The 25128-nt window shown below is 63.5% G+C and overlaps 3 protein-coding genes across 10 annotated transcripts; all 3 read right to left on the reverse strand.

The window, feature by feature from the left end:
* Positions 1–76: 76 nt before the first annotated feature.
* On the reverse strand, positions 77–4119 carry SIX5 (SIX homeobox 5). Its single transcript, XM_027037831.2, has 3 exons — positions 3256–4119; positions 1488–2305; positions 77–1344 (listed from the first exon to the last, which is right to left on the reverse strand). The coding sequence occupies exons 1-3, from the start codon at positions 4050–4052 to the stop codon at positions 725–727; spliced, it is 2235 nt and encodes a 744-aa protein (XP_026893632.1). The 5' UTR covers positions 4053–4119; the 3' UTR covers positions 77–724.
* An 833-nt stretch (positions 4120–4952) lies between these two features.
* DMPK (DM1 protein kinase) lies at positions 4953–15466 on the reverse strand. 7 transcript variants are annotated; one of them, XM_027037837.2, is made up of 15 exons: positions 15116–15466; positions 12783–12874; positions 12399–12482; positions 12214–12309; positions 11512–11660; positions 11054–11147; positions 10554–10760; positions 10221–10469; positions 9414–9499; positions 7749–7860; positions 6917–7095; positions 6724–6821; positions 6514–6560; positions 6132–6217; positions 4953–5788 (listed from the first exon to the last, which is right to left on the reverse strand). In XM_027037837.2, exons 1-15 carry the CDS (start codon positions 15273–15275, stop codon positions 5668–5670), a joined length of 1860 nt encoding a protein of 619 aa, XP_026893638.2. In that variant the 5' UTR covers positions 15276–15466; the 3' UTR covers positions 4953–5667. The 7 variants fall into 7 exon arrangements, with proteins under 7 accessions (XP_026893638.2, XP_026893639.2, XP_026893635.2 ...); XM_027037838.2 differs by having other exon boundaries at positions 6132–6221; XM_027037834.2 differs by having other exon boundaries at positions 10206–10469; positions 15116–15465.
* A 1157-nt stretch (positions 15467–16623) lies between these two features.
* On the reverse strand, positions 16624–23684 carry DMWD (DM1 locus, WD repeat containing). Of its 2 annotated transcripts, XM_027037832.2 has the most exons (5): positions 23171–23684; positions 21712–21894; positions 18455–19729; positions 17528–17602; positions 16624–17184 (listed from the first exon to the last, which is right to left on the reverse strand). In XM_027037832.2, the coding sequence occupies exons 1-5, from the start codon at positions 23609–23611 to the stop codon at positions 17137–17139; spliced, it is 2022 nt and encodes a 673-aa protein (XP_026893633.1). In that variant the 5' UTR covers positions 23612–23684; the 3' UTR covers positions 16624–17136. The 2 variants fall into 2 exon arrangements, with proteins under 2 accessions (XP_026893633.1, XP_026893634.1); XM_027037833.2 differs by lacking the exon at positions 17528–17602.
* Positions 23685–25128: the final 1444 nt, after the last annotated feature.

Raw genomic sequence — 25128 nt, forward strand, 5'->3', positions numbered from 1 at the left:
GTAATTTAGAAGGGAACCCACACCCCTGGAGGTTCTAGTTGTCTGTTTATTTTGATTGAAACGGAGGCATAACATGTCCTAGAAAAATAAAGATTTATGATACAAACTAGACACAGGGGTCAGGGTTGCCCCAGGGGTGAGGGGATCTTTGGTCTGGGGCTGGACGTGATCAGGCGGCCTCTAGTCCTGGAGGAGCCTCACCCAGGCCTCCCCGCACCTGCCTCCCTTTTCAGCAGGAAGGGCCCAGCTGGGAGGGGCTGGTGGTCTGAGGCGCAGACTGCCTGTCCTCCACCCTCCAAGTGGTTCTGGGAACGCTGGATGTCAGTGGAGCTATTAATAGTGTTTTAGGGAGTGATAGGGAGAGGGCTCAAGGGGGCTGGAAATCCAGCCACGTGGCAGGACTTTCTGCTCACAGCTAGTACTGGGTTGAGGGGGGCACAGCCCCGGAGTCAGGACCCCCAAATCTCCCCATATACTGGGGACACAGAGCAAGGAGAGGGCTGTAACAGAGGAGGCCTCCAATCCAGAGGACGGTGTCCCTGGGCAGGAGCAGACAGTGGGGAGCCCCCTGGCACCTCCAGGGCTTGGAGAGGTTAAGGGGCCCAGGGATACGTAGTATGTGGGATCTTCAGCTCCCAGCGGTCATGTCCGAGAGATCCCCTCGTCTGGAGCTGTCCTGGACCTTGAGCACCATTGTCAGGAGAGGCGATGAGGCCTGGCCGGGTCACAGTTCCAGGGGGTCTTCCACAGGCACCGACTGTAGCTGGGTCAGAACCTTGGTCTCGGCTTCCAGCCCCTCATCAACTTCGCCCCCCGCCGTGGACCCCAGGAGCAGTCCTTCAGGGTCAGGGTCTGGCAGCCTCAGCACGGTGTGGGGGGCCTGCGTCCCCAGCCCCTTCTCTGCTTCTAGCAGCCCTTCTGTGCCTGCGCTCAGTTCCAGGCCTGCCGGCCAGATGGGCATAGCTGCAGGCGACAGCATGAGCCCTTCCGGCGGGGGCGCCGGGAAGCCCGGCAGGAGGCCGGAGGAGTCCGCAGGGAAGGGCAGGCTGGCGGCAGTGGTGGCGGCAGGGGCGGGTGGCGGCTGTGGCGGCTGATGTGCAGAGAGCGGGCCGAGGGCGTGGACCTCCGGGAGGGCAGGGCTGGGCGCCACTGGGAGGGCTCCCTCGGGCACCGAGATGGCTGCGTCTGGCTTCAGGGGCAGGGCCAGGCTGGGGGCAGGTGGCAGGACCTGGGAGACCAGCATGCTTGTGGGGAAGGTGGCGGTGAGGATGATCTTGCCCTGTTGCACGGCCACGCCTGTCACGATGGGGCTGCCAGACACGGGGTTGGCCAGGAGAAAGTTTCCTGTGGGGACGAGAGGTGGGCCAGGCGTCGGGAGGGTTCTGGGACACACCGCCAGGGACAGGCTGCCCCACCTCCCAGAAGCCCACCGACAGCACTCTCGGCCAGCCCAGCCGTCACCCAGGCCCCAGCCAGGCAGGAGGTACCTGGGGCCGCAGCCGAGGGCAGCTGCAGGGCGGTCACGCCCACGCCGGAGTTTATCAGGTGCACGTTGGTAGGGCCCGCGGCAGCCGCCACCTTCACAGGACTGCCCGGCCCGGCGGCTAAGAGTTGCAGTGGCCCCACAGCCTGGGGCAGCGTCACCACCTGTGAGGTGGGTACCACCTGGGGCAAGTTCAACAGCGGGGAGGTGGGGCCCAGGCCTGCGGGGTACCCAGGGGGTGGGGAAAGCGGCACCACTTGGGGAGCAGCTACAGAAGGCACCGGTCCCGGGGGCAGAGGAAAGGTGGCGGCCGGCGGGGGGCCGGGCACCACTTGGGGCAGAGGCCCCGGAGCCTCTTCTCCGGCCGGCACCGAAGCAGCCCCCTGGGCCTCCTTGGTCTCCGGGGCCTCGGGCTGAGCCTCCTCTAGTCGAACCTCCCCGGTCTGAGGGTCCAGGACCAGGGAGGTCTTGCCCTCACTGGCCCCCTGGGGACTGGGCTGCGGGGGCGGTGGTGGTGGTGGAGGAGCGCCACTGCCCCCTGTGAGCAGCAGGGGGCCCAGGCTGGAGGCCTCCCCCAGGGCCAGGCTGTTGATGATGACGGGGCTCCCATTGAGGAGCACAGCTGGGGAGCTGCCTGCAGCCAGGAAGCTCCCATTCACCAGGATGGAAGAGGAGGCAGGGCACGGTGCTGGAGGGGCGGCCCCCGCCAGAAATATGGAGCCCTGGGCAGGGGCCTCAGATGCCACTGGAGCCACGCCCCTGTCCAGGTCCTCGGGACTGCGGCTGGACTCGTCCTCAGTCGTGGGGTTCCCGTCAGACTCGCTGGCCAGAGAAAGGATCGTGAGTTGTGGTCCTCGATGCCTGAGCTTCCGCATCGGCCAGCAAGCTGCCCTGCAGGAGCACAGGCCCACCACTGCCTCCCCACCTTTCCCCGGCCCAAACTTCTGTGGCCAGTTTCAGGAGGTTATAAAACCTCCTCAGTCAGACCACCCAAGGCCCCCTGAGACAGAGCGTTTCCAAGTCCAGCGCTGATACCTCTTCATAAGAGCCGAAGCTGGCCACATCGGAGGGAGGAGGCCCTCCTCTCCCAGCCCCTTGGCCTCGGGGCCCCAGAGGCTGAGCACTGGGCTGCCGGAAGTCCCCTGGGTCAGGCTGCAAGCAGCCCAGCGTCTTCGGAGAGTGGAGAGGCAGCCGCCCGCTCAGTTCCCGGTGCCTTCCCCCCACCCCCGGGGCGTCAGAGAAGGGAGAGAGGCCGGCGCGAGGGGTGGGAGGGGAAGGGCTTGGGTTACAGGGAAACCGGAGCTGGGGAAGGTTCACGTTTCACAACAAAGACAGACGACGGACCACGCTGTTTGGGCACACAGGGGGGTGGGGGGGGGGGTGAGGAAGAGCCTCGGTCAGGGAAAGGCCCGGCAGCCCGCGGGCGTGAAAGATGCCCCCACGCGGGATGGATGGACAAAGGCCCGCCCCCCTTTCCGCAGTCCCCCCGTTTTCTTCACTGCCTCCCCCTGGCCAAGAACACGGATGGGATTCGGGATGGAGCTCCGAATGGAGCAGAGGGAAGAGGTCTCCCAGCCTACGCGACAGAAGTGAGGTCGGGGAGAGGGCCCCGGGCGTGTGCCAGTTCCGTCCACACGTATTCCCTGCGCTGGGGGGCGGGGAGCGCCTGAAGGTGTCCCCAGGAGCTCGGCGCGGGTATGGGGGAGAGGGGGTTGGTAGGTAGGTAGCACGTCCCCGGGAAAGCGGGACTTGCGCCGCCCGGGTCCCCTCACCTCTTGCAGGGCGCGCCGCCGCCCCCGGTCCGATCGCGCTGTCGCCGGTTCTTGAACCAGTTGCTGACCTGCGTGAGCGAGAGGCCGGTGAGCGTGGCCAGGCGGCGCTTCTCGTCCGGCGTAGGGTAGCGGTTGCCGCGATAGCAGGCCTTAAGCGCGGCGCGGGAGCGCTCCTTGAAGCAGTAGACGGTCTCCTCGCCGTCCCATATGGTCTTGGGCAGCGGGAACTTCTTGCGCAGACGGTACTTGTCCACTGCGCCCAGCGCGCGGCCGCGGGCTCGCTCGGCCTCGTGGTAGCGCGCGCGCAGGTAGAGGTCCTGCAGAAAGGCGTGGTGGGCGGCGGGGAAGGGGCGGCTCTCGAGCAGCCGGTAGAGCTCGGCGTACTCGCCTCGCTGGAAGGCCACCAGGGCCCGAGCGCGCAGCACCGGATCGCTGCCACGTAGGCGCTCGGCCGGCGGCAGTGCGCCCAGGAAGCGGCTCAAGCGGCCGGCGTGGCCCGCCTGTAGCAGCGCCTCGCAAACGCACGCCACCTGCTCGGGCGAGAAGCGGAGGCCCGTGGGCGGCTCGGCAGCGGCCTCGGGGGGCGACCCGGGGACGCCCGGGGATCCCGGGCCCTCCGCTCCCGCCGCCGCTTCGCCCGCCCCGGCCCCGGCTGCGGCCGCCGCCTCACCCTCGGCCGCCTGCAAAGTCTGCAGGAGCTGGCGCGCTTCCTCCTCCTCTTCTTCGGTCGCCGCCGCCGCCACCGCCTCCCCCCCAGCCGCCGGCCCCGCGCTCGGCTCCGCAGGCAAGGTAGCCATGTTTTGCAACTTTGGGAAGTTCCTCCCTCCTTCTCCTCCTCCCTCGGGCTTTCCCCAGCCCCCTCCCCCGCCCGTCCCCCCCCCCTCCGCCCTCCCCTTCGCGCTTCCCGATCTTCCACCCCCCGCCGACCCCGCGTCTCCCCCAGCAGTGCCAGGCCCAGCTCTCCACTAGGGTCTCTGTCCCAGTGTCTGTGTGTGTGCCCGCCCCCCTCCCCGTCTGTCCGTGATTCTCCTTTTGTTTTCCCTCCGCCTCAGGCCGCGCTTTTTCCTCCCCCCGCGTGTGCCTCAGGCTGAGGGCCTCAGTTTCCCCATCGGGACAACGGAGAAGGTAACGGGCCGTCCGGGAAGGCTAAGGGCGCGAAGCCACCTCCGCCCCGAGACTAAGCTTCTGCACGCCTCCGTCTCCAGAGTCCTCTGAAGGCCCCCCCATGCCCCATCTCGGCCCGCGCTCCGCCCCTCGGAATTCCCGGCTCCGCAGGGGGGCGGGTCCGGCAGGGAGAAGGGGCGGGGGAAACGGGTTAGAAAGTTTGCAGCAACTTTTCTTGAGCTAGTCGCTGGGACCGAGTCGCGTGGCCCGCGCAAGCGCAGTAGTAGGAGGATGGCCGCGCGCGCGCGCAGCCGGCCCAACCCCCTTCTTGCCGGCCTGCGGGTGGCACAGCTGGGCCACAGCTGGGCAAGGGGCGGTGCCTCCGGGCGGCTCGCTAGCCACCTCCTATTGGCCGGATGCCGAAGCCACGCCTTTCAGCGTCCCCACCCCCACCCCCAGCCCGGATTCGTCTGCTTGGCGGCCCTGTAGCTTCTTGCCAGGCCATTGGGCGCCTCCACTCGCCTTCCAATTGGCCCACTGAGCAGCCTCGTTCCCGCAACGCAAAGAGAGCGGACACCGCGGAGTCCAGAGCGTTGGGCAGACTGGAGGGCCTTTTATTCGCGAGGATCGGGGGTGGGGTCCTAGGTGTGGAGAGACAATATATACTGAGGAATGTCGGGATCTCAGTGCATCCAAAACGTGGATTAGGGTGCTGGGGTCCTGGAACTTGGCGGGTCGGAGGACAGGTCAATAAATACCCAAACTGCCGAGGCGGGCGGAGCCTGCTGTGGCCCCGAGAGCTAAGTACGTGAGGAGGGCGCGCGAGTCCCCGAAAAAGCGGGGCTGGCGAAAGCAAAAGGTTCTCGAGAAGGCGGGCGGGGCTCGCACTAGACGTTCGCCGCGGGAAGAGAACATTCCCGGGATAGTAGGGCCTCATGCACAGGGATTTGTGGTCTGCGAGCCGATAGGCGGGGGGCGCGTGGAGGGTGAAAAACTGATGGCCGAGCCCTGGCCCTGCTGTCTCCTCTAGATCGCAGTTTGCCCATCCACGGCGGGGCCTCAGCCAGGCCGGAGTTAGTAGGTGGTTGGTCTGCCATTCTCCCCAGCAGCAACTGCAGCATTCCCGGTTACAAGCCTCCCTGGAGCCCCCTGCTCCTCCCTCCCCGGCCGCCAGGGGGCGGGCCCGGATCGCAGGGCTGGAGCTCGGGCGGAGACCCACGCTGGGAGGCGGTGTGAACGGGGAGGCGGTAGGAATGGCTTCTGCGCCGTGCCCAGGTCACCCAACCCTCCAGCTTGGGGTCCTAGGGTTCAGGGGGCGAAGGCGGCTCCCGGGTGGCGCCAGACCGGTGCAGCCCAAGGCGGCGGCAGCAGCCAGAGCAACGGCGAACAGGAGCAGGGAACGCGCCTCCGATAGGTCAGGCTTAGGGACCTGCGGACAAGAGGGCGTGATCAGGCCTTGGCGGCACGGCCCCCCGATTGGCTCCTGGGACTCGCCACGCCCACGCCTATAGGTGGGTTCACAATCCTCTCTCGTCCCGCCCCGCCCCGCCCCGCCCCCGCGGGCAGTTGCGGTTGGTCCGCGGGCAAGCTTCAAGTCTCGTCCGAACTCGCCACTGGCTGCTTCCTAGCGGCCTGAGCTGATTGGCTGCCCGCGCACCCTCCCTCCCCGCGGCGGCCCCGCTCGACAGAGGCGCAGCTAAGCAGAGGAGGCTTGGGGTGCTTGGTGCGAGGAGGGGGCGCGGCGGCGGGCGGGCGTGAGCAGCCGGACGTACCCTGGCAGGGAGCAGCAGGTGGCGGCGGTGCATGGGGCCTGGCCCCACCAGCGGGCCTTGGCCCAGAGCCACGGCCGGGGGGCCATCTAGCTGGAGAGAGAAGGGACAGGTGACCCGATCGGAGCCCAGCCCGGCCCGGCCGCCCTCGGCAGGAGGCGAGAGACAGCGAACGGAGTCGGGGAGGGAATCTAGGGAGATCCTAGATGGGATCTGGTTAGAGGCCCGGACCGAGGGCTGTCTGGTAGACGTGGGGCTGAGTGGAGGGTGTCTGCCGTCTGGAACCCCAAAGAGATAGGGTGATCCCTAAATCCGGACGGGGAGACGGGGCCGGGGTTGCAGAGGGGCCAGCAGGCTTGATACAGGGGAAAAAGAGGGGTCTTACATGGGAAGGTGCATCCGTGGCCCGGGGACTGGGGACCCCCGTGACAGCTGGAAGGAGAAGAGAGAGGCGTAGGGCGCGTGGAGGGACGGAGGAGGGCGGTGGCGCGGCGTGCCCCAGCCTGGGCCCCTCGCCCTCCCCCAGGTGTCCACACACGCCGCGGGCCCACCTCCCCCCGTCGCCCTCGGGAAAGGGGACGGATGGGGGACTCGCCTGCGTCTCCCCCGGCCTGCAGCAGCTCCATCCGCTCCTGCAGCTGCCGGACGCGCGCCTCCAGGTCTCGGTTCCGGGCCTCGGCCTCACGGAGCTGACTGCGGGGAGGGAAAGACCGTGAGCCCTTCCGGACCGGACCTGGGCGAGACGGGCTGCCGACGGTAGCGACCAGCCCCGGCGCCCCGACCCCGACCTGGCAAAGCTCTGGTTGGCTGTGCGGATGGCCTCCAGCTCCCGGCTCAGGCTCTGCCGTGTAAGCACCTCCTCCTCCAGGGCCTCCTGGAGCTCCCGCAGCGTCACCTGGGCCTCCGCCGCCACCGCCGCCGCCGCCGCCGCCGCCGCGGGAACGGCCTCCGGAGCTGCCGCTTCGGCCTGCGTGCGGGACCTGGCTTAGGGCTGCCCGCTCCTGCAGCGCCCAAGACTTGGGCACCGGTTCTAGGCTGGGATCTTCCCTTGTCCTCTAGATCTTTCTGGAATCCCCACAGCTCCTGCAGTGACCCAAGTCTCCTCCTTCCCTAACTAACCCCAGCCCCTGCCTTGGTCTCCGGCCTCCAGTCTGGGCCCTTCCCACCCACCTTCCACACAGGAACCAAAGGGCTATTCCTACAACTCTTACCCAACTTGACCATGGCCCTCCCCTCTTCTCCAGTCCCTGGGCGTCCTCAGGAGAAGGCCTGCCTCACCAAAAGGCCTTGTTTGGTTTGTCTCTGTCTCCCCTCCCCTCATTCTCCAGCCCCCTCTTCCGGGAACAATTCAGCCTAACTACCCTCCTTTCCAGTTCAAGAATAAACCTTTGCCTTGAGGTTCTGCCTGCTGACCAAGGGCCGGCCCCCTCCTCCCACACACAAAGGCCTTTATTTCTTCAGAGGGATGATTTCTGACTGAAGTAACTTTGTCTCTACTTTGCATTCTCTCTTTCTATCAAGCCAACTCCTAGAGGGCTTCAGGCCGGCAGCACACAAGACCCCGGAAGCCCCTGCCTTTCTCGGATTCTCCCTGACCGACCTTCTCCTCCAGAGACTCACTGTTTCCTCTGGTGGCGGCACCGTGGGCTCTGGGCTGGGCGCCCGCACAGGTGGCTCAGGCAATGGCTCGGCCTCCAGTTCCATGGCCGTGGGGCCTGGGACCTCCTCGTCCCTGGGGAGAGGAAGAGGGCGAGGGGAGGGAGAGCCAGGCCCCCTCAAGAGGTTGTCCACCCCCCTGGGTTTAGAGCCAGGACTCCCTCTTCTGTGGGCGTGGGACAGCCAGGCCCTGAAGGGCCCCTGGAGTGAGGAGGGGGTGGGACAGGTTGATGGGACGGGTCCCCTTCTTGTTAGTAAAGGCCCGCCCTTCACATGGCCTCAGGCCCCTGGGAGCTGGACTCTCTGCACCTTCTGTGGGAACCTTGGGTCGAGACACCCATATGCGGGGTCACTCATCTCCCCGTCCACGTGACCTTTGCAGACCCCTCTCCTTAGGACTTCAGGACAATGAGGGGGACCCCACCCAGCTCTGGCCACCTCCAAAGATACAGTGTTAAGACTGGGTGTGGGGTCCCAGGACTGATTCTAGGTCTCTGCACCCCGCCCCCTGCCATCCCCAGCTGCTGGAGGGAGACCCCTCCTCCCCAGGAATATGAAACTGCAATAAAAGTGGATGGCCCCTCGCACCCAGCACTCCCTCTCTGGAAACAAGTCTCAAGGACCCCAGGATCCTGGGCACCCCCCGAGACCACGCTGCAGCTGTCCATCCAATCTGGGTTATAACAGAGAAGACGGGTTAACGGAGTCCTGTCCCCCCCCCCCCCCCCCGCAGAAAGGAGAGTACCGCACAGTGGCTCATGTTTGGCCTTTGTTCAGGACAAGAAGGGACATTTTGATACATTGTTCAGCAAAAGACTAGATTGGATCACAGCATGTTCTCACAGTTGTCCAGTTTGTGTGTGCGCATGTGTGAGCCAGGGAGCTCCTTTCCCTTGCCAGAATTTTCTAATTTACCAGTGACAAACGATGTATTGTTTGTATAATTAATGTTTTTAAAAGGCTTTATGGTTAGGGGCGCCTGGCTGGCTCAGTCAGTAGAGCATCTGACGCTTGATCTCAGGGGTCGTGAGTTCAAGCCCCACATTGGGTGTGGAGCCTCCTTTAAATAAACAAACAAGGGGCGCCTGGGTGGCTCAGTCGGTTGGGCGTCCGACTTCAGCTCAGGTCACGATCTCGCGGTCTGCGAGTTCGAGCCCCGCGTCAGGCTCTGGGCTGATGGCTCGGAGCCTGGAGCCTGCTTCCGATTCTGTGTCTCCCTCTCTCTCTGCCCCTCCCCCGTTCATGCTGTGTCTCTCTCTGTCTCAAAAATAAATAAACGTTAAAAAAAATAAAAAAATAATAAACAAAGAAGTAGCTTTATGGTTATATGAGCGATTCAAAAAAGTTTGTATTCCTTTAAGACTGATTTTAAAATTCTATGCTTCTTATTTTCTAAGATTCTGAGGTCCCGTGACTGGACTAGCAATCTAAAAGTGGATGCCTGGAAGATTCTGGAAGGCCAAGTCTGTGGCTCCGAGGTTTTGCAAGGGAATCTAAAACTTCACAGTACTTACGGTCTGACATTGTAAGGTCCTACAACTCCGGACTCCTAACAGTCCTTGGTCCCAAGACGCTACGCTTCTGAGCCTGATCCTGCAACCCTACTGGGAGCCCCCGAACAGAGCTTACCTGAGGGCCATGCAGGAGTAGGAGTAGCCCACAAATGGCAGGTGGACCCCCAGGGGCATGCCTTCCCGCATGTCGGACAGCGTCTCCTGTACCAGAGAAATCCAGATGTGGAGTGACCTGTGCTCCTCAGGGCTGGTGCCTCACCCCTTCCCAGTCTTGGCTTAAATGCCAGCTCCCCACCCCACCCCAGCTTGGGGCCTCGTCTAAAGTGGTCCCTCCCTCATCTTCTTTCATTGTATCCGGCTGCTTCCCTCAGGGCGCTCTCCACAGCGTCATTCTATACTTCTCCCGACTGCACGTGGACCGGGGCTGGCCTGGTCCCTGTGGGTCCCCAGCAGTGCCCAGCACTGGGGTGGCTTGTACAACAGTTGAGAGAGAGATGGCCTAGGAGAGATTCCTCTACGGTGTTTTCCTGCCTCCCTTCTTATCCTTCCAGGTCTCGGCTCAGATAGCCGAGGCTTCCTCCTCCAGGAAGCCCTCCAAAACTTTCCAGGCTGGGTGGGGAGCCCGCGCCCCCCTCCCCACACCCCCCCTCCCTTGTCTCACCCCTGAACTCTCCCTCTGGGGCATCACTGTCTGGGGACAAGTCTATGTTCCCCACTGGACTGCGAATCCAGATCACCGCTGGGTTCCCGGCGCTGGGTGGGCACAGAGCAGGCGCTCTGGGGTAGGAATGATTTCAAGACCCCAGGAGATGGGTACTATTCTAACCCCAGCTCTCTGGATGTGGGATGGGGGTGGGGCGTGGGTGGGGGGAATACCCTCTGCCCAGCAGGGGTCGCAGGTACCTACCCCGCCCCCGCTCACCATGGCAGTGAGCCCGTCTTCCACCACATCGAAGTTGCACGTGTCAGTGGCACCCTCGAAATCCGGTGTAAATGGGGGCACGCTGTCTCGGAGACTGTCCCAGTCAAGGCCAAAGAAAAAAGGATGATTCTGGAAATCACCTGCTCCGTCCCGGCCCAGCCGCGTCTCAGGAGGACACAGCAGCCGCTGGATGAGGTCTCGGGCCTCCTCAGGGACCCCTGCGTCGGCAAGCGGTAGAGACAGGTGCTCCTGCACGAGGGAGAGGGAGGGCAGGGGATGCTGGCCTGGCGTTACGTGCCAAGGGAGATCAGGGGTTCCTCTGGCCGTGCTCACCTTGTAGTGCACGATCTTGCCGTAGGTCTCAGCCGTGGAGTCGGCGTAGAAGGGCGTCTGCCCGTAGAACATTTCATAGGCGAACACTCCCAGTGCCCACCAGTCACACTCGGGCCCATAGCTGCCCGGCCCGGGCCCGCCGCCCACAGCCTGCAGGATCTCAGGGGACAAGTAGTCCGGGGTGCCCACCGCCACCAGCGACCGCACCTGAGCCAAAAAGGTCCAGAGCTGGGCTCGGCCCCGCCCCTCCCAGCTCTGGCTCCTCCCCTCCTCCTAACCACGCCCCGAGTGCTTTAGTCCCTCCCCTTTTCTGTTCTAACCGGGAGCAGCTCACACACTTAGGCGTGGGTCCCCTCCCTGTAACCCCTCTAAATCTGGTCGGGCCCCCCCCACCTCTACCTGGGCGCCTCAGCCCCGCCCCCACACTCTGCGCTTCTGTCCCCCCACCTGTCCCCACTCCTCATTGGTGGCCGCAGTGCCCGAAGCGGCGCCCCACGCACCGTTCCGTCCGCCCTCAACTTGAGGCAGGACCCGAAGTCGGCCAAGCGGATGTGGCCACAGCGGTCCAGCAGGATGTTGTCGGGTTTGATGTCCCTGGGCAAACGGAAGGGTGGGGGTGGATGTGAGCCTCCTTCCATCCATCTCGGCAGGTTCCACCCCTCCAGGCAGCGCGGCCTCGGGTCCCACCCTCTTAGGGACCATGCTCTCCAGCTCCGGGACCCTCCACTCCCTACCCCCTCAGAACCCATTTCCTCGGCTTCCGCCCCTTAGGGGACTCTGCAATTCTGAACCCCACTCCTCTGGCCTTGTCCCCAGTGGCCCCAACCAAGGAGGTCCCTCTGCAGGGCCCGCCCCCTCTGGGTCCCCACCTTTGCGGTACCGTGCCCAGGTGCAACTATGCTTTCCCTCTCTGGGCCCCGCCCTCAGCCCCCCGCCCCTCAGCCCCTGCTGCGCCCACCTGTGTACATAGCCCAGCCGGTGCACTGAGTCTATGGCCATGACAATCTCGGCCAGGTAGAAGCGCGCCATTTCGGCTGGGATCCGCTCCCCAAACTTGCTCAGCAGCGTTAGCAGGTCCCCGCCCACGTAGTACTCCATGACCAGGTACTAGCAGGGGGCGTGTCATGGGGGGGGGGTCAGTAGCACCCCTCGGCACTGATCGCCGATAGCCCGGGACAAAGACTCCCACAGATGCCCCATCCCTGGGGAGAGACCCCGCAGCCCCAGCCCCAAGAGAGCCCAAGAGATCTCCGAGGCCAAATCAGAGACACTCCCCCCGCCAAAAAAAACCCCTAATTTCCCCCAGGATGTCACCGGACAGAAGGAGGGAAAAAGAGAACTCAGAGAACCCCCCCCCCCCAGTGCCCAGATACCCCCTGCCCAGTGGCCCCCACATCGACTAGAGAGCTATCCCAGTCCCGGTGAGAGATCCCCGCCCCACCCCCACCCCCGACGGCGGCATCTTTTGCAGAGTCCACTAGAATCCGCCCGGGAAAAGAGCCGTAAGTGACATCTCCCCTCCCGGGCAAGGAAGACCAGTTCCTACCACACCCAGAGGCAGCTCCCCAAGCCTAGCACTTCCTCTGCCTGACCCCGTCTCGTTAACTGCCAGCCTCGGGGTCGGGGTCCAGCTCTCTAGTCGCCCCGGCCCGGGGCTCACCAGGTAGTTCTCGTCCTGGAAAGCGAAGTGCAGCTCCGTGATCCAGCGCCGGTCCCCGTTCACCAACACATCCCTCTCCTCGCGGAAGCACGACACCTGCGGGGCACCCGCGGGCGCTGAAGCGGGCCGGGCGGGAGTTGGGGTGGGTAATCCTCGCGTCCCGCACGTCCAGCCCCGGCCCTCACCTCGCCTCTCTTCAGCATGTCCCATTTATTCATGATCTTCATGGCGTACACCTGGCCCGTCTGCTTCATCTTCACCACCGCCACCTGAAAGCCGAAACGGGGTGACTGGGGCTGAGGTGGCGCGGGCGGGGGGGGGGGGGCGGAAACACCCGGGCTCGCTCGGATCGGACTCCACCCCCGATACAACCCAGTCGTGGCCCCGCCCCACCGTCAACGCCACGCCCATCGACCCAAAGTCCCGCCCCCCGCCCCTCTGGTGTAGTTTTTCTAAACTCAGTCATTCATCAATTTCTAAGGACCCGCCCCGAACCCCTGTGTCCCGCCCACTGCGTGAGCAGTCGCGTCTCCCGCTCCGCCGAGCTGCAGTGACAGCTCACGGCTCACCTCGCTGAACGCCCCGCGTCCGATCACCTTCAGAATCTCGAAGTCATCCCTCTGCAGTCGGGCCTCCTTAAGCCTCTCGGCGATGGGCTCCACTGGGGGGCGAGGGGAGGTGAGAACCGAGGCTAACTGGGACTGACACCCCAGACAGGAGGAAGTCCCACCCCCTGCCCCTCAGTCTCCCCCTCTCTCCATCCTCGGTCTCCTCTGTCCCTTGTTCTCTCTTCTCTCTCTCTCCTAGGACTGTCAGTCTCCCAAGGGCTTCCCCACCAAAACGCTGTGAGGGTTGGGGACACCCCAAACTGCCCTCCTACAGAAAAAGGTGTGATGCCTGGGAACCCCTTTCTGGGAAGGCCATTGGGCCGGAGGGCCCTAGTGGCTGCAGGTGGAGAGCGCGGGCTCTGCAGGACCGACGGGGAAGATAGGAGACCCAGGCCTTAGGGCCCCCTGAGCTTCAGGCCCCACCCCCACTCCGGCTGGTGGAGGGAGTGCCCAACAGGCCCACCCCAGCATTCTCAGTCTGTCTCTGGAACATTCGGTTTAATCCAGTACCTCCAGGTTTATGATGCAGGTGGCTTTGGACCACACTTTGGGAGACACTGGATTTGGGGCTGGGGCTGGGGCTGGGAGAAGGAATAAGAAACACAAAGCCAGCGTGGACCCCCAAATCCCAGGCTCTAGTGTATTCTCTTTGCCCTCAACTCCACAAAGAGGGCTTCTTCAGTACCCCTCACTTACAGGTGGGGAGTCAGGGCCCAGGCGGGTGAAGCGGTCGTCCCAAGGCCCCACAGCTAGGAGTTAAAGGGGGCAGGTTGGGAGGGGGAGACTGGGACATGGAGAGGGAGGGCGGGAAGTAGCAGACGCTGGGGACTTGAGAGGCAGGACAGAGAGAGGGACGTGTGCAAGTGGGAATAAGGGGAGACGGAGTGCGTTATGGAAGGGGGAGAGGAGCCCCCCATGAGGTTCGGGGAGAGTGGGCCGCAGGCAGGGAAGAACCAGCCAGGGCCCAGAACGGGGGAGGGAGGAGAGAGCCAAGACGTTGAGCCCTTTTAAGGCAGCAGGAACCCAGGCCCCCTCCCCCGCCCGGGCGGCCCGGCAGGGGAGGGGCCGCAGGATGCTGCTCGGGCCACAAAAGGAGCGCTCCTTACGGGAGAGCCAGACCCCTGCCCCCAGCTCAGGGCTCAGTTTACCCTGCTAGCCCCACTTCACGCTCTGCGAAATCAGGGCTGACAGAGGTACTAAGGGTTGGGGGAGGCGGAGAGAAAGTTCCTACAGGGGCTGAGCGGCCTGGCCTTTGGTCTCCACCCTCCTATCTGTGAAATGGGAGGGACAGGAGTGGGGCCTGGGTCAGAGGGAGATGGTCACAAGAAAGGAGCAAGAGGGAGAAGGCAGAGAGAGACACACGGAGCCCACGGACCAAGAGCAGGCCGCTGGAGGGGCAACCCAGTGTGGGGACCAAGTGGCAGGGTGTCAGAGAGACAGAAAACCCAAGGAGCCTGGGCCCTGGGGTGGAGGAAGGGCCGGGCAGACAAGGCCAGAAGCTGAGGCGGGCACATCTTCCCTCCAGACCTGTCTCCAGGGAAAGACCTGGCAAGAAGGGACTTTGTGGGAGAGCCGGGTGGTCGGAGGTCATGAGCTAGGAGAATGAGTGATGGGAGGGGGTTAGTTAGAGGGGAGTCAGGGCTCCCCATGCAGACCACAGTGAAACAGGGCTGGGGGGGTACACCCAGAAGAACCTTAAGTTGTTCCTCCTCCATCCAGGGGGTGAAGGGCGCTGAGTGGCGCCTGTCTCAGAGCTGGCTCTCCCCCGGGGCCCGCCTGAGTCACCGCACCCTCCCAGTGCCTGGGCACCTGTCGGGGCAGCTGGAGAGGCTGGAGCCAAACACCTGCCCATTGGCCGCGCCCCTGGCAGCTGCCCCGTGCTGTCCTTTCTGCCTGCCCCTGCGCTCTGGGAAACCAGGGTGGAAGGCCATGGGGCCCGTTTCAGTGGGGGCACCCTAAAATACGGGGCTCCCGGCATGTCCTTAGGCCTAGACTTTGCGGAGGGGGTACAGAGGGACCACGGGAAGCTGTGCCCAGCCCAGCCTCCCAAGTCCTGGTTGTGAGTCCTGGCTGTCCTGGCCTCTGCTGACCCCAGCCTGCCCTGCCTGGGTGGCACGGGGGAAGGGGCATGTCACCCTGGGACCAGGCACCGAGTTCCGGGCTCCTGAACGGGAGGCTCTCCCACGTCCATCCTGCCCCCAACCACCAGCCCCCCGTGCCCAGCCCCATCTCCTGCCTCTGCCCTGCCCCCACCGCCCCCCAATCCGGGGGCGTCCATGCAGGCGGGCACTCACCCCACTGCAAGAAGTCGGCCACATACTTGTCCTGGGCCAGGTCGGAGGCGCCCAGCTCCTGGTGGACGCCCAGGAGAAGGTCGAGCAGGGGCTCCAGCCCCAGGAAGCCGGGGTCCAGCACCAGCTGCTCGAGCCGCCTCAGCCGCACTTCGGCTGACATGTCGGGCAGGCAGCACCATGGCCCCCTCCCCGGGCCGGGGGCTCGGGGTCCTCCTGTCACGGGGCCTGGCAGCCCCTGTCCAGGCCTCGGGGCTCTGGCTGCATGTCTGCCTGTCCCTGGCTGTCCCCTGGGCCTCTCTGGCCACTTCTCTCTGCTGCTGAGGCCTCCTCCCCTTCTCCCCACCCCTCGGTTCGGCCCCCTCCCGCCTCCCAGCCTTAACCCCTCATGAGCCAGGCCCCCCAACTCCCTCCTCCCGGGGCCCCTCAGAACACTTCAGAGTGAGATGGGGGGGTGAAGAATTTCACCTCTCCCACCATGCACCCCCCCCCAAAAAAAGGCGGAGCACAGAGGAAGCTACAGGTGTGGCAGATGCCAAAGATGAGCCCTCCCATCCCATTCCGAGGGGGCCAATTGAGGTTCAGAATGATCGGGTAACGCCCCCTTCTCAAGCCCAGGAATCGGGGTGGGGTGAGAAAGGGGTGAGGCCTGGGAAGGGGGGGGGGTAGGAGGCCAGCTTCGCGGGTGACTCAGCCACGGAGTCAGACTTTGGGATGGTTTAAATTTAGCCCTCAGGACCTCTGCTTTACACTGACTTTTTTTTTTTTTTTTTGGCAGGAGGTGGGGAAGGGGTGGTGAGAGAATTGGGAAGGGAGGCCCTCAGGAGCCAGGACCAGGGGTGACCCGCTGGCCAAAGCCTGGGGGAGAAAAAGGAGCCCCCAAAATAGCTCCTTGGACCCTGGCCCCGCAGCCACATTCCTGCCCGGGCTAGGATTAGAAACAGAAACATTTCGGGGGGTGGAGGGCAGAGCGGGAAGACACCACTCCCTGCAGCAGCCGGACGGACTCTCGCTGTTCTCGGGAGGGCTGGACAGCTCTCCCGGAGGAAACCGCGGTCTCTAGCTGGCTCTGGGTGCCTGGGCCCCGTGAGCCGGCCTGAGGCGGCGGGAGGCCCAGACATGCGCACTCCGGGCACCTCAGGAGCTGCCCGGAGGACCCATCCGGACAGGCCCCCCGGAATATCCGACTTGGGCCGGTTTGGGCCCTTTCAAACGGCGCTGAGGGGGGGTCCTGGACAGACTTTCTTCTAGAGTTTGGGAGCCAGAGCAACGTCCTCCTCCGTCCCAAGGGCCCTGCCTGGGGCTGGACCGGCTGGGTGTCCCCCACTGAGTGAGCCCCACTCCGTCCTTCAGTGTTCCCGGCTATTAGAAGGGAGCAGGGAGAGGACTGGGTGGGGGAGAGGCAGGGAGGGCCTAGCTCTTCCTTTTGGTCGAAGCAACTGGATTCTAGGACTGCAGCAAAAGTGCGCACGCACTCCCTCCACACCTCCCGGAAGGGAACAGAGACGCTGTGAAAACAGGGAACTTTAGTATAAATAAGAGGTCCCGGGGGGGGGGGGGGGGGGACAGGGAGGGCCCCCGAGGGGCTTCCATAATTTAACACTCTTCAAAAGCACAAACAACAGCACGGGCAGGGTGCGGGCCAGGGGAGGGGTAGGCCACCCCTGCCCTGCCCACAGGCCGAGGGGCACATTGCAGAGCTTGTGGGGGGCGGGGGTCTCCCCCGGGAGTGACCAGTCACATGCTGGGGACAGGGACGAGGCGAACACTGATGTTTCAGAGGGAGGGGTCACTGTACTTGGCAGTGGGTGGGGACAGGGCTGAGGCCACACGGGCCACTACGTCCCCCCAAGTGCTGGGCCGGTCTGGGGGACCCTCTGATCCCCTAATCTGTGCAGGGCAAGGGACTGGAGCAGTCCATCCGTCATGGTTAGTCTTGTTAATCATACGTTGATCCGTGAGGTCGGCGGGGGGGTTATGGCTAGGAGGCGGGGAACAGAGGGGGGACCCCGACATCCATGGTTTCACACCACTGTGCCGCTCGGGGAGTTGCTGGGCTGGGAGGAGAGGCCCTGGGGAAGACGAGAGGGGAGACAGGAGGGTTAGAGGCTGCCTGGGGCTCCCGTCAGTCCCATGGGGAGGGAGCCAGCCCAGAGTCCCCAAGGCGGCTGCCGCCCTGACCTTGCCCTTCAGTCCGCCCCAGACCCCGCCCAGACAGAGGCCGCTGCTCTAGGTCAGGAACTTACATCTCAGCTAGCTTCCCTGTCCCGGCAGGCGGCACTCTTAGACAATAATTAAAGTCCTCGGGGTGATCCCGAGCAGAGAGGATGGGGTAGGGGTGGAGAGGATGGGGAGAGGATGGGGCTCTTTCTGACTGGAGGGTGCGGGGGATAGAGAACTCAGGGACAATCCTACCTCTACCACTGACTTGCTGGGTGACCTGGGCCAACTTCCTTCCCCTGTCTGGGCCTCGGCCTCCTCGTCTGTGAACTAGGGAGATAGAGGGGTCTCTTTTAGGACTTGCCGGACTCCCCAGATCCCAACGACCCTGCCTCTGAGACTGTGCTATTACGTTCTAAGGATTCAATCCTAAAACCGCTCTTCGAGGGAACCCAGCCTCGGCCCTCAGACCTGGCATCCTGGGCACTGTGCCCACACCCCCGAGAAGCTGAGCCACGAGACAAGAGCTCCAAAGAGACAAGGCGCCCGGTCTGTGCTTCCCCTACTGGGACCTTCCCGACCGGGACCTCGCCGAACCCCACAGCTACAGTGGGAGGTGGACACATCCGCCCACCACCCACCTTCAAGGCTCCCTAAGAGGTGATGGAGGTCAACGAGCAGTGACCTGCCCGAGGTCACAGGGAGCAGTGCCAGAACCCACGCTGGGACTCCCCAGGCTGTGACTCCAGTGGTGGGCTCAGGTCCAGAGTCTGAGACCCAGGCCGGAAGCCGGGCCCACGGGCTCAGTGTCACCCAGAGAATCTGACCAGCATCATTCACCAGGTTTCACAACCGGCAAATCACATGTCCCACAGAAACAGAGATCTGGCTTCGAGTGACATGTGATGAGATGGGGCCATTCCGGGCCCACTGGCTCCCCGCTTCAGATAGCTGGCCACGGTCCCCACTACTCCCAGCTGTCTTATCCCCAACCCTCTCTCGGTCGTCACAGAGAGTTCTAGAAGCCCGGCACCCTGGGACCTGAGGGGTCTCACTCTGGGACACTAAGAGTTCCCTGGCTCCCCCTCATCCCACAGGGCTAAAGACTGTGGCGGTGGCCAACCCCTCCGCCAACGCCTGCCTCTTCCTGGGCCCTGGGGAGGCTGGCGCGGGGCGACTCACCGCCTTGCCCGGCCGGGCCCAGGTACAGATGAGGCCCTCCTGGCAGGCGGTAATGATGCAGTCCTCCAGGAAGAGGAGGACCGTGAGCCGCTCCTGGGCGATCTTCTTGCACACCAGGGGCTCGAGCAGCGGCACCTCGTGGATGCGTGGGCACAGTGCCGTGCCCAGCACCTTGGCCGGGTCCAGCCGGCTGCGCGGGGCCGGGCCGCTGGGCTTGTCCCCGCCGCCCCCGCCGCCGCCCCCGCCACCGCCCCGGCTGATGTTGCCCAGGCTGTGGTAGCGCTTGTGCTCTTTCTCTGACCCCCGGTCCCTCCGCTCCTGCAGCGTGAGCGTGGCAAAGCGGCCGATGCTGAACGGCGTGCCCGGCTCGGCGGTCGCGCCCGGGCCGCCCGCCTTGCCGCTGCCCGCCGGGTGCGGAAGGCTGTTGGAGCGGGACAGCGAGCGAGGCAGGGGGCCGGGGCCCGGCTCGGCGCCCCGAGAGCTGCTGGCGGCAGGCGGCGTGGCGCCGGGCGTGCCGGGGAGGGTGCGGGTGCGGGCCAGGGGCGGGTGGGGGTAAAGCACGTCTTCGGTGAGGTCCCACAGGCAGAACTGCGTGTCCTGGCCAGCCGAGCCGAAGCGGTAGGTGATGGGGCCGGCTTTGGGCAGCGGGGAGAGGGGGGCTCCCCCGCCCGAGCCCGGGCCCCCGGCCTCAGGCTCCTCCTCCTCCTCACCGCTCCGCTCCCCGTCACCGCCGGCCGCGGCTGCCTCCTCGGCCCTCGTGGTGTAGGGGTCGAAGGCCACAGCATTGACCCAGGACTTGTGGCCGTGGCCCCGGGCCACCACACGGCCCTCGGTGAAGGACCACACGGTGACCAGGTCGTCTTCGCCACCCGTCACGACGTAGCGCCCATCCGGGCTCCAGCACACACAGAGCAGGCCCCCAAAGTAGCTCTTCATGAGCCCCCGCAGGAGCATGGAGTCGAAGTGGAAGACGCGCAGGCAGCCGTCCTGGCTGACGCAGGCCAGGTGCCGGCCATCCGGCGAGAAGGCGAACTCGTTGAGGGGGCCCTCGCCCACCGCCCACTTGGCCAGCGGGTTGCGGGGCGCCTTGCTCTTGGCGGCATAGACGGCGAAGCCCTCGCCCTGCTTCAGCAGGCTGTACTGCGGTGGGGCCGAGGCGCAAGGGTGGCTGACGTTGTACAGGTACAGGTGGCCACTGGCGTGTGAGGCCAGGAACAGGCTCTCTGATTCGGGCAGCCACTTCAGATAGGTCACCTTGGTCTTGTCGATCAGCCGCTGCCAGGAGAAACCGTGGGGGTTGGGAGAAGGTAATCCGCTCCCGGCTCCCGGCAGACCTCCTCCCCAACGTGGTTCCCCCGAAAAGGCCCTCGGATGTGGCCCAGACCTTCTCGGACGGGGCCTCCCACACCGAGGGTAAGGGATGGACGCCAGGCCACGGGAACGCAGGGGAAGAAGGGTGGCCTGTGAGGCAGCCACGGGGAGCTCCATGGAGCCACGATGCCCCATCCTCTGCAAGGGGACGGTCCTGCCTTTCAGAGAACTATCCTCCTCTGTCTAACCCTCTCCACAGTCTTCACCACGTCAGGCTTAAGGCAAGAGATCGATTCACAGAACGTCAGCCCCCAAAGAAGGGCTCTCGATCTGTGTGGTTTGCTGGCCTAGCCCCAGAGCACAGCGCTGTGCACACAACATCTCCTAGACACGCGAGGGGCAGCACCAGCCCGCCAGCCGCACACGCGCCTCTGCTCCCGTCCGCCTTCCAGCCCACATCCAGTCCTTCCAGAACACCCGGGACCTGCCCTCTTCTCGCCCCACCCCCACTCCAACCACGCAGGTCCCAGTCGCCATCAACCCTGCGCTGGCCTAACTGGCCACCCAGGCTGCCACTGCCGCTCGGTTGCCAGACAGAGGCTGTTAAAATGGAAGTCAGCACTAGGCACCGTCCAGCCCCAAACACCACGGCGGCCTTTCTCAAGCAGGGTTCCAGAGAGAACGAAGCCCTGGGCACCCGCAGTACACAACGAAGTAACTTCCTCCCCAGGCAGCGAGGTGGCTCCTCGTTGTTGGGAAAGATTCGGAAACCATCAAATCACTTCTTTGTTCTACGGCTGAGATGAACCCTAGTCAAGAAAGGCTCTAACAGCCGAACTCTTCTCTTTTCCATGGCCCTCCAGACCCTACACGGGCTGGTCCCTACCAGGTCTTTCTCAGAACCCATCCACCACCCTCCCCTCAAGAACTGCTCTGGCCACTCAGCCTTTCTGCTGTCCTCCTCCCACGCTTCCCCTGATAACTTTCTGGCCTCCTGCAGGTCTTTATTTCAATGTCCCCTCCCCCTGCCCCCTGCAAGGAGGCCTCTCCTATTTTGTGAATGGACGAGCTAGTGCGTTTTCAATCCATTCACCGTTCCGCTCCCTTCTGCCATTCAGGCACTCTGTGTATTTGGAACACCTCCTCTGAACAGAGAGAAAAAGACAGAGGACAGGGCGCCTGGGTGGCTCAGTCCGTTGAGCGTCTGACTTTGGCTCAGGTCACGATCTCGGGCGGTTCATGAGTTCGAGCCCCACATCGGACTCGCTGCTGTCGGCGCAGAGCCTGCTTTGGATCCTCTCTCTCCCTATCGCTCTGCCCCTCCCCTGCCTGCACGGTCTCAAAAATAAACAAACATTAAAAAAAAAAAAAAAAAAAAGAGGACAAGAGCAGCCCCTGCCCACGGATGAGGTCGTTCATCGGCACGCCCTCTTGTGCCGAATCCAGCCAGGACTGGGCAATCCCCACATATGATTTTATAACAACAGTCCTGTGAGGTAGGGATGAGAATCCCATTTTGCAGAGGAGTAAAACTGAGGCTCGGGGGGCGGGGGGTAGGTGTCACCTTCCCGAAACCACACAGTGAGGAAACGGTGCGGCAAGGACTTGAATTTGGAGACCAAATTCTGACGTCAAACGAGTCCCAACAGCTGACTAGGCTCAGCTGTCTTCTCCGCAACACGGGCACCACGAGCCCTAACCCAGCAGCACAGGACTTGGGCACAGCAGGCGCAGCTGTCATTATTGGTCTTTATCACGCTAGCTGTTACCTCGGCCCACACATCCGTCAGCCCATCCCCTCTCTCTCCCATATCCTGCACCGCCCCCCCACCCCCACCCCACCAGGTCTACACAGCTCCCAGGCAGCTGCAGTCTCGTGGCCACAGTGTACGGGTGGGTGAATGGGAAGGGGGGAGCCGCTCTAGGCCCCGGGGGCCCATAATCACCTCTTCATTGAATAGCTTGCTGGTGTCCTTCTTGATGAGATCAAGGTACTGCACCTGGCCGGCTGAGAACCCCACCAGCAGGGAGATGGTCTCTGTGGCAGCAGTGAACTGGTTGAAGTCATGGCAGGTGGGCTGGGTGCCCTTATAGATCCGCTTGTCAATTGGCTTGTTGAGATCAATGGACTTGAGCAGCGGGAGAAAAGCAGTTAATAGCTTCTACTACTGAGAGGAAGGAAGAGGGTGTTGAGGTTGGGGGAAACCACTAAGAGGAAGCAGGGTTAAATCCCTGAGGGAAGTGGGTAGGTGGATGGGTGAGTGGGCAACCACAGACAGGAAGGGGGACCCAAATCACAGACCCAGTAAAGGAAAAACACAGACAGGAAGGTTCCCCCCCCCTCCACCCCACATGAGACCACGGTGCTTACCCCCAAAGTTGGACCCCCTAACTTTAGGGGACACCCTGGCCCGTAGTATCAAAGCTTGCAGACCCCCACAGTCCCATTCCTTTCCAGTCCTGCCCCACGGCCTCAGCAACTCCCCTGGATCTTAGCACCTCAATATCCAAGCTTCCCCAAACTCAGGGCCGCCCACATCCCCAGGACTCTAACGCCCAACATCCCAGGATTCTGTTTCCTTTGGAGTCCCTAAATCTCGGGACCTCCATCACAGTTCACAGACGCATTAAACCTCATGGTCCCCCACACTTTTGGTCCTTCATCACCTCTGGGCTCCCAGGATCTCCATCACGTCTGGGGACCACCATAACTTCCACGGGCCTCATCCCCCTCTGGGACCTACATCTCTCTAGAGACAACCATCACACCTGAGGATGTCCCCTTGGGCTCTCATCACCCTCAGCTCGCCATCAGTTCAGAGATTCTCACTCCCTCCAGGACCCTGTGTCTCCAGAACCTGCATTCACTAAGATCCCATTCACCTGCAGGATCCCTATGACCTCTCAGAGCCCCATCAGTTTCGCAATCATCCTCACCTCTGGACTCCCAAAGTTTCAACACTCCCCCCCGCCCCGCAATAGCTGCAGACTTGCAATACCCCTGGGTTCTCCATCACCTTCCAGCCTGCATCACCTCAGGAATCCCTATCACCTGCAGATCCCTACCACCCAGAACCACACAGGGTCCCATGCCATCTGGGAATCTCTCCAAAATACCAGCACAGAACCCCCCACGCATAACTCGGAGATCCCACATGACCTCACGATTCTCCATCACCTCTACGATGGCCAGCACCTCGGAGGGTGCTAAAGGGCTAAGAGGCCACCACCTTTTAGAATTCTGCATAACCTCCAGGCACCTTTGCATCCTAGGACATCCGTCACATCTAGGATGCCATTTCCAAACCCCACATCAATCAGAGACCCTCCCATCACTTCTGGATCACCTCACGGGGCCCTATCCTCTCTGCCAGCACCGAGGCCACCACGATGCAGGCCGCTCACCCGTTGGCTCCCGCGGCGGCAGCAGCCGGGGTAGAAATACAGCTCGCGGCCCAAGTTGAAGCAGACGCGGTCTCCTCCGGCACCCAGCCCCGCGGGCGTGGCGGGCGGTTCCCCGGCCCCGGCGCTGTCGGGCTCCCCGAGGCGCACGAGGCTGAGGCGCACGGCGGGCAGCGCGGGCCCTGGCCCCGGGCCTGCGGGCGGCGGGGACGGCGCGGAGCCCGCGGCGCCGGAGCCGGAGGAGGAGGCAGGGCCGGGCGGGGGCTGCGGCGGCTGAGGCGGAGCCGGGGTCTGGGCGGAAGCCGGACCCGACCTGCGAGCGGCGCCATCGCCGGGGAGCAGCTTGTAGAAGCCCTCGCGGGTGCGGAACTGCGACTTGATTTCCGCGCAGTCCCCCATGGCGGCGCCGGGGCCCGAGCCGCCCTCCGCGCCGCCCGCCGCCATCTTGGGCGCCCCCCTCTCGCCCGGGCCCCGCCGCTGCCGGACCGCCGCCCGCCGCCGGGCCCCTGCCGGAAGCCGCGGGCTCGCGCCGGAAGGGGTGGGGTGGTCACCCGGGCGACGCCTCTTCGATTGGCAACAGGATCGGGAGGCGGGATGAGCTCGGGCCGTCGCTCCGGTAATGGTTCAGGGACTGGGGGCGGGGCGCAAGATGGGGCGTGGCCTTTGTGCCAGCGGCCGACTTGTGGTTGGCTGCGGGGCGGGGCCCAGCGGGGGATGGGCGGGGTCGTGGAAAAGCTCGAATCCCTAGCAACGGCGCCCAGGGAACCGTTTGCCTAGCAACGGAGGGACCCTCAAGAGGAGGCCTCCTTCATAACTGGCCTTCCCATCGCTTCACAGACGACCCCAGGTGGTTCTAGTGCCTTCTTAGACTCGCAACATACACCTTTCTGATCTCCAGTGTTTCCCACTGACATCTTAAAATCCCTGACTGACGACAGCATCTCCAGACATTCCACCCCACCCTGGATGATGTCCCAAATCCTGCTGATCTCCAGTGTCTCCATAAAACTCTTAGGGCTACACCCACCCACTACTGATTAGTTTTAACCCCAAACATTTCCACATTTCCCTCCAACCTCCGATATATGTCTCCATGACTTCACTATCTTTAACAATCTCACTTGGTTCAACACCCTCTTCTGATGCCAAAATTCCATCGATCCCCGCAATGCCCGCAGTGTCCTGATGACCCACTAGTAATCCATGACGCCCCACTGATTGCCAGTGCCCTTCACTTCTGCTGAAGCCACCCTGACCCCATCACAGATCTTCCTAGACCCATTCTCAGTGGTCTCTCAGATTTCTCATCAAATGTCCCAGAGGCATCTCACACTCAGCAAGACCTACAATGAAGTTGAAATCTTCCTCCAAATCCTGCTCCTCTCCTGTGTCCCCATCTTAGAGTTCACACTGCCATCCCCCCACTCACCCAGTCTGCAGACCTCAGTGTCTCCCTAGATCTGTATCATCTTCCTTCACCCCCTGCTTCTAGCCCCCAAGTCTTTTGCATTCTGTTACCTGAATTCCTCTTTTCTAGTCCCTTTCTCTGCATCGCCCTGCTCCAAAGCCCTCCACTCCAGTCCTGCCCTCCCAGCAGCCTGGTCTCTGCTCTCCCAGACTCCCATCCCAACACTCCACTTGGCATCTAGAGAGGTCTTTCTAAACATGAGTATGACTGGGGCCCTCCCTTGCTCCAAGACCACCTGTGGCTCCCTAGTGTTCTTGGGGCAAAATAAAGCCCTGAGTGATCTGCTCCTGCCAACCTCTCTTTCCAACCTCCTCTCTTACAACTAACTCCTCACCCCATGTCCCAAACATGGAGATTCGGGAAACTACCTCAACGTAGAACTCTCTCTTGCCCTTAGTCTTTGCACATGTTGTTCCCTCTGCTTGGAATGCTCTTCCCCACTCTGTTCTTGACTCTTTGAGAGCCAGCCGAGGAGCTCGGTCAGTTCTCTGGG

This window comes from Acinonyx jubatus, chromosome E2 (assembly GCF_027475565.1).
Source record: "Acinonyx jubatus isolate Ajub_Pintada_27869175 chromosome E2, VMU_Ajub_asm_v1.0, whole genome shotgun sequence".
Classification (NCBI taxonomy): Eukaryota; Metazoa; Chordata; class Mammalia; order Carnivora; family Felidae; genus Acinonyx; species Acinonyx jubatus.

Excerpts from the sequence above, each read along its gene's own strand:
- DMPK (XM_027037836.2), bottom strand. The coding sequence starts at position 15,275 with ATGTCAGCCGAAGTGCGGCTGAGGCGGCTCGAGCAGCTGGTGCTGGAC. Across the intron at positions 11,661-12,213 it reads TCCAGGACGAGAACTACCTG|TACCTGGTCATGGAGTACTA; the intron begins GTGAGCCCCGGG and ends GCCCCCTGCTAG. Across the intron at positions 6,822-6,916 it reads GCCAACCAGAGCTTTGCCAG|TCAGCTCCGTGAGGCCGAGG; the intron begins GTCGGGGTCGGG and ends CCCTCCCCGCAG.
- SIX5 (XM_027037831.2), bottom strand. The coding sequence starts at position 4,052 with ATGGCTACCTTGCCTGCGGAGCCGAGCGCGGGGCCGGCGGCTGGGGGG. Across the intron at positions 2,306-3,255 it reads GGCGGCGCGCCCTGCAAGAG|CGAGTCTGACGGGAACCCCA; the intron begins GTGAGGGGACCC and ends TTCTCTGGCCAG. Across the intron at positions 1,345-1,487 it reads GCCCTCGGCTGCGGCCCCAG|GAAACTTTCTCCTGGCCAAC; the intron begins GTACCTCCTGCC and ends TCGTCCCCACAG.
- DMWD (XM_027037832.2), bottom strand. The coding sequence starts at position 23,611 with ATGGCGGCGGGCGGCGCGGAGGGCGGCTCGGGCCCCGGCGCCGCCATG. Across the intron at positions 19,730-21,711 it reads GCAAGCTATTCAATGAAGAG|CGGCTGATCGACAAGACCAA; the intron begins GTGATTATGGGC and ends TTCTCCTGGCAG. Across the intron at positions 17,185-17,527 it reads CCAGCAAGTCAGTGGTAGAG|GGCCTCTCCTCCCAGCCCAG; the intron begins GTAGGATTGTCC and ends CGTCTTCCCCAG.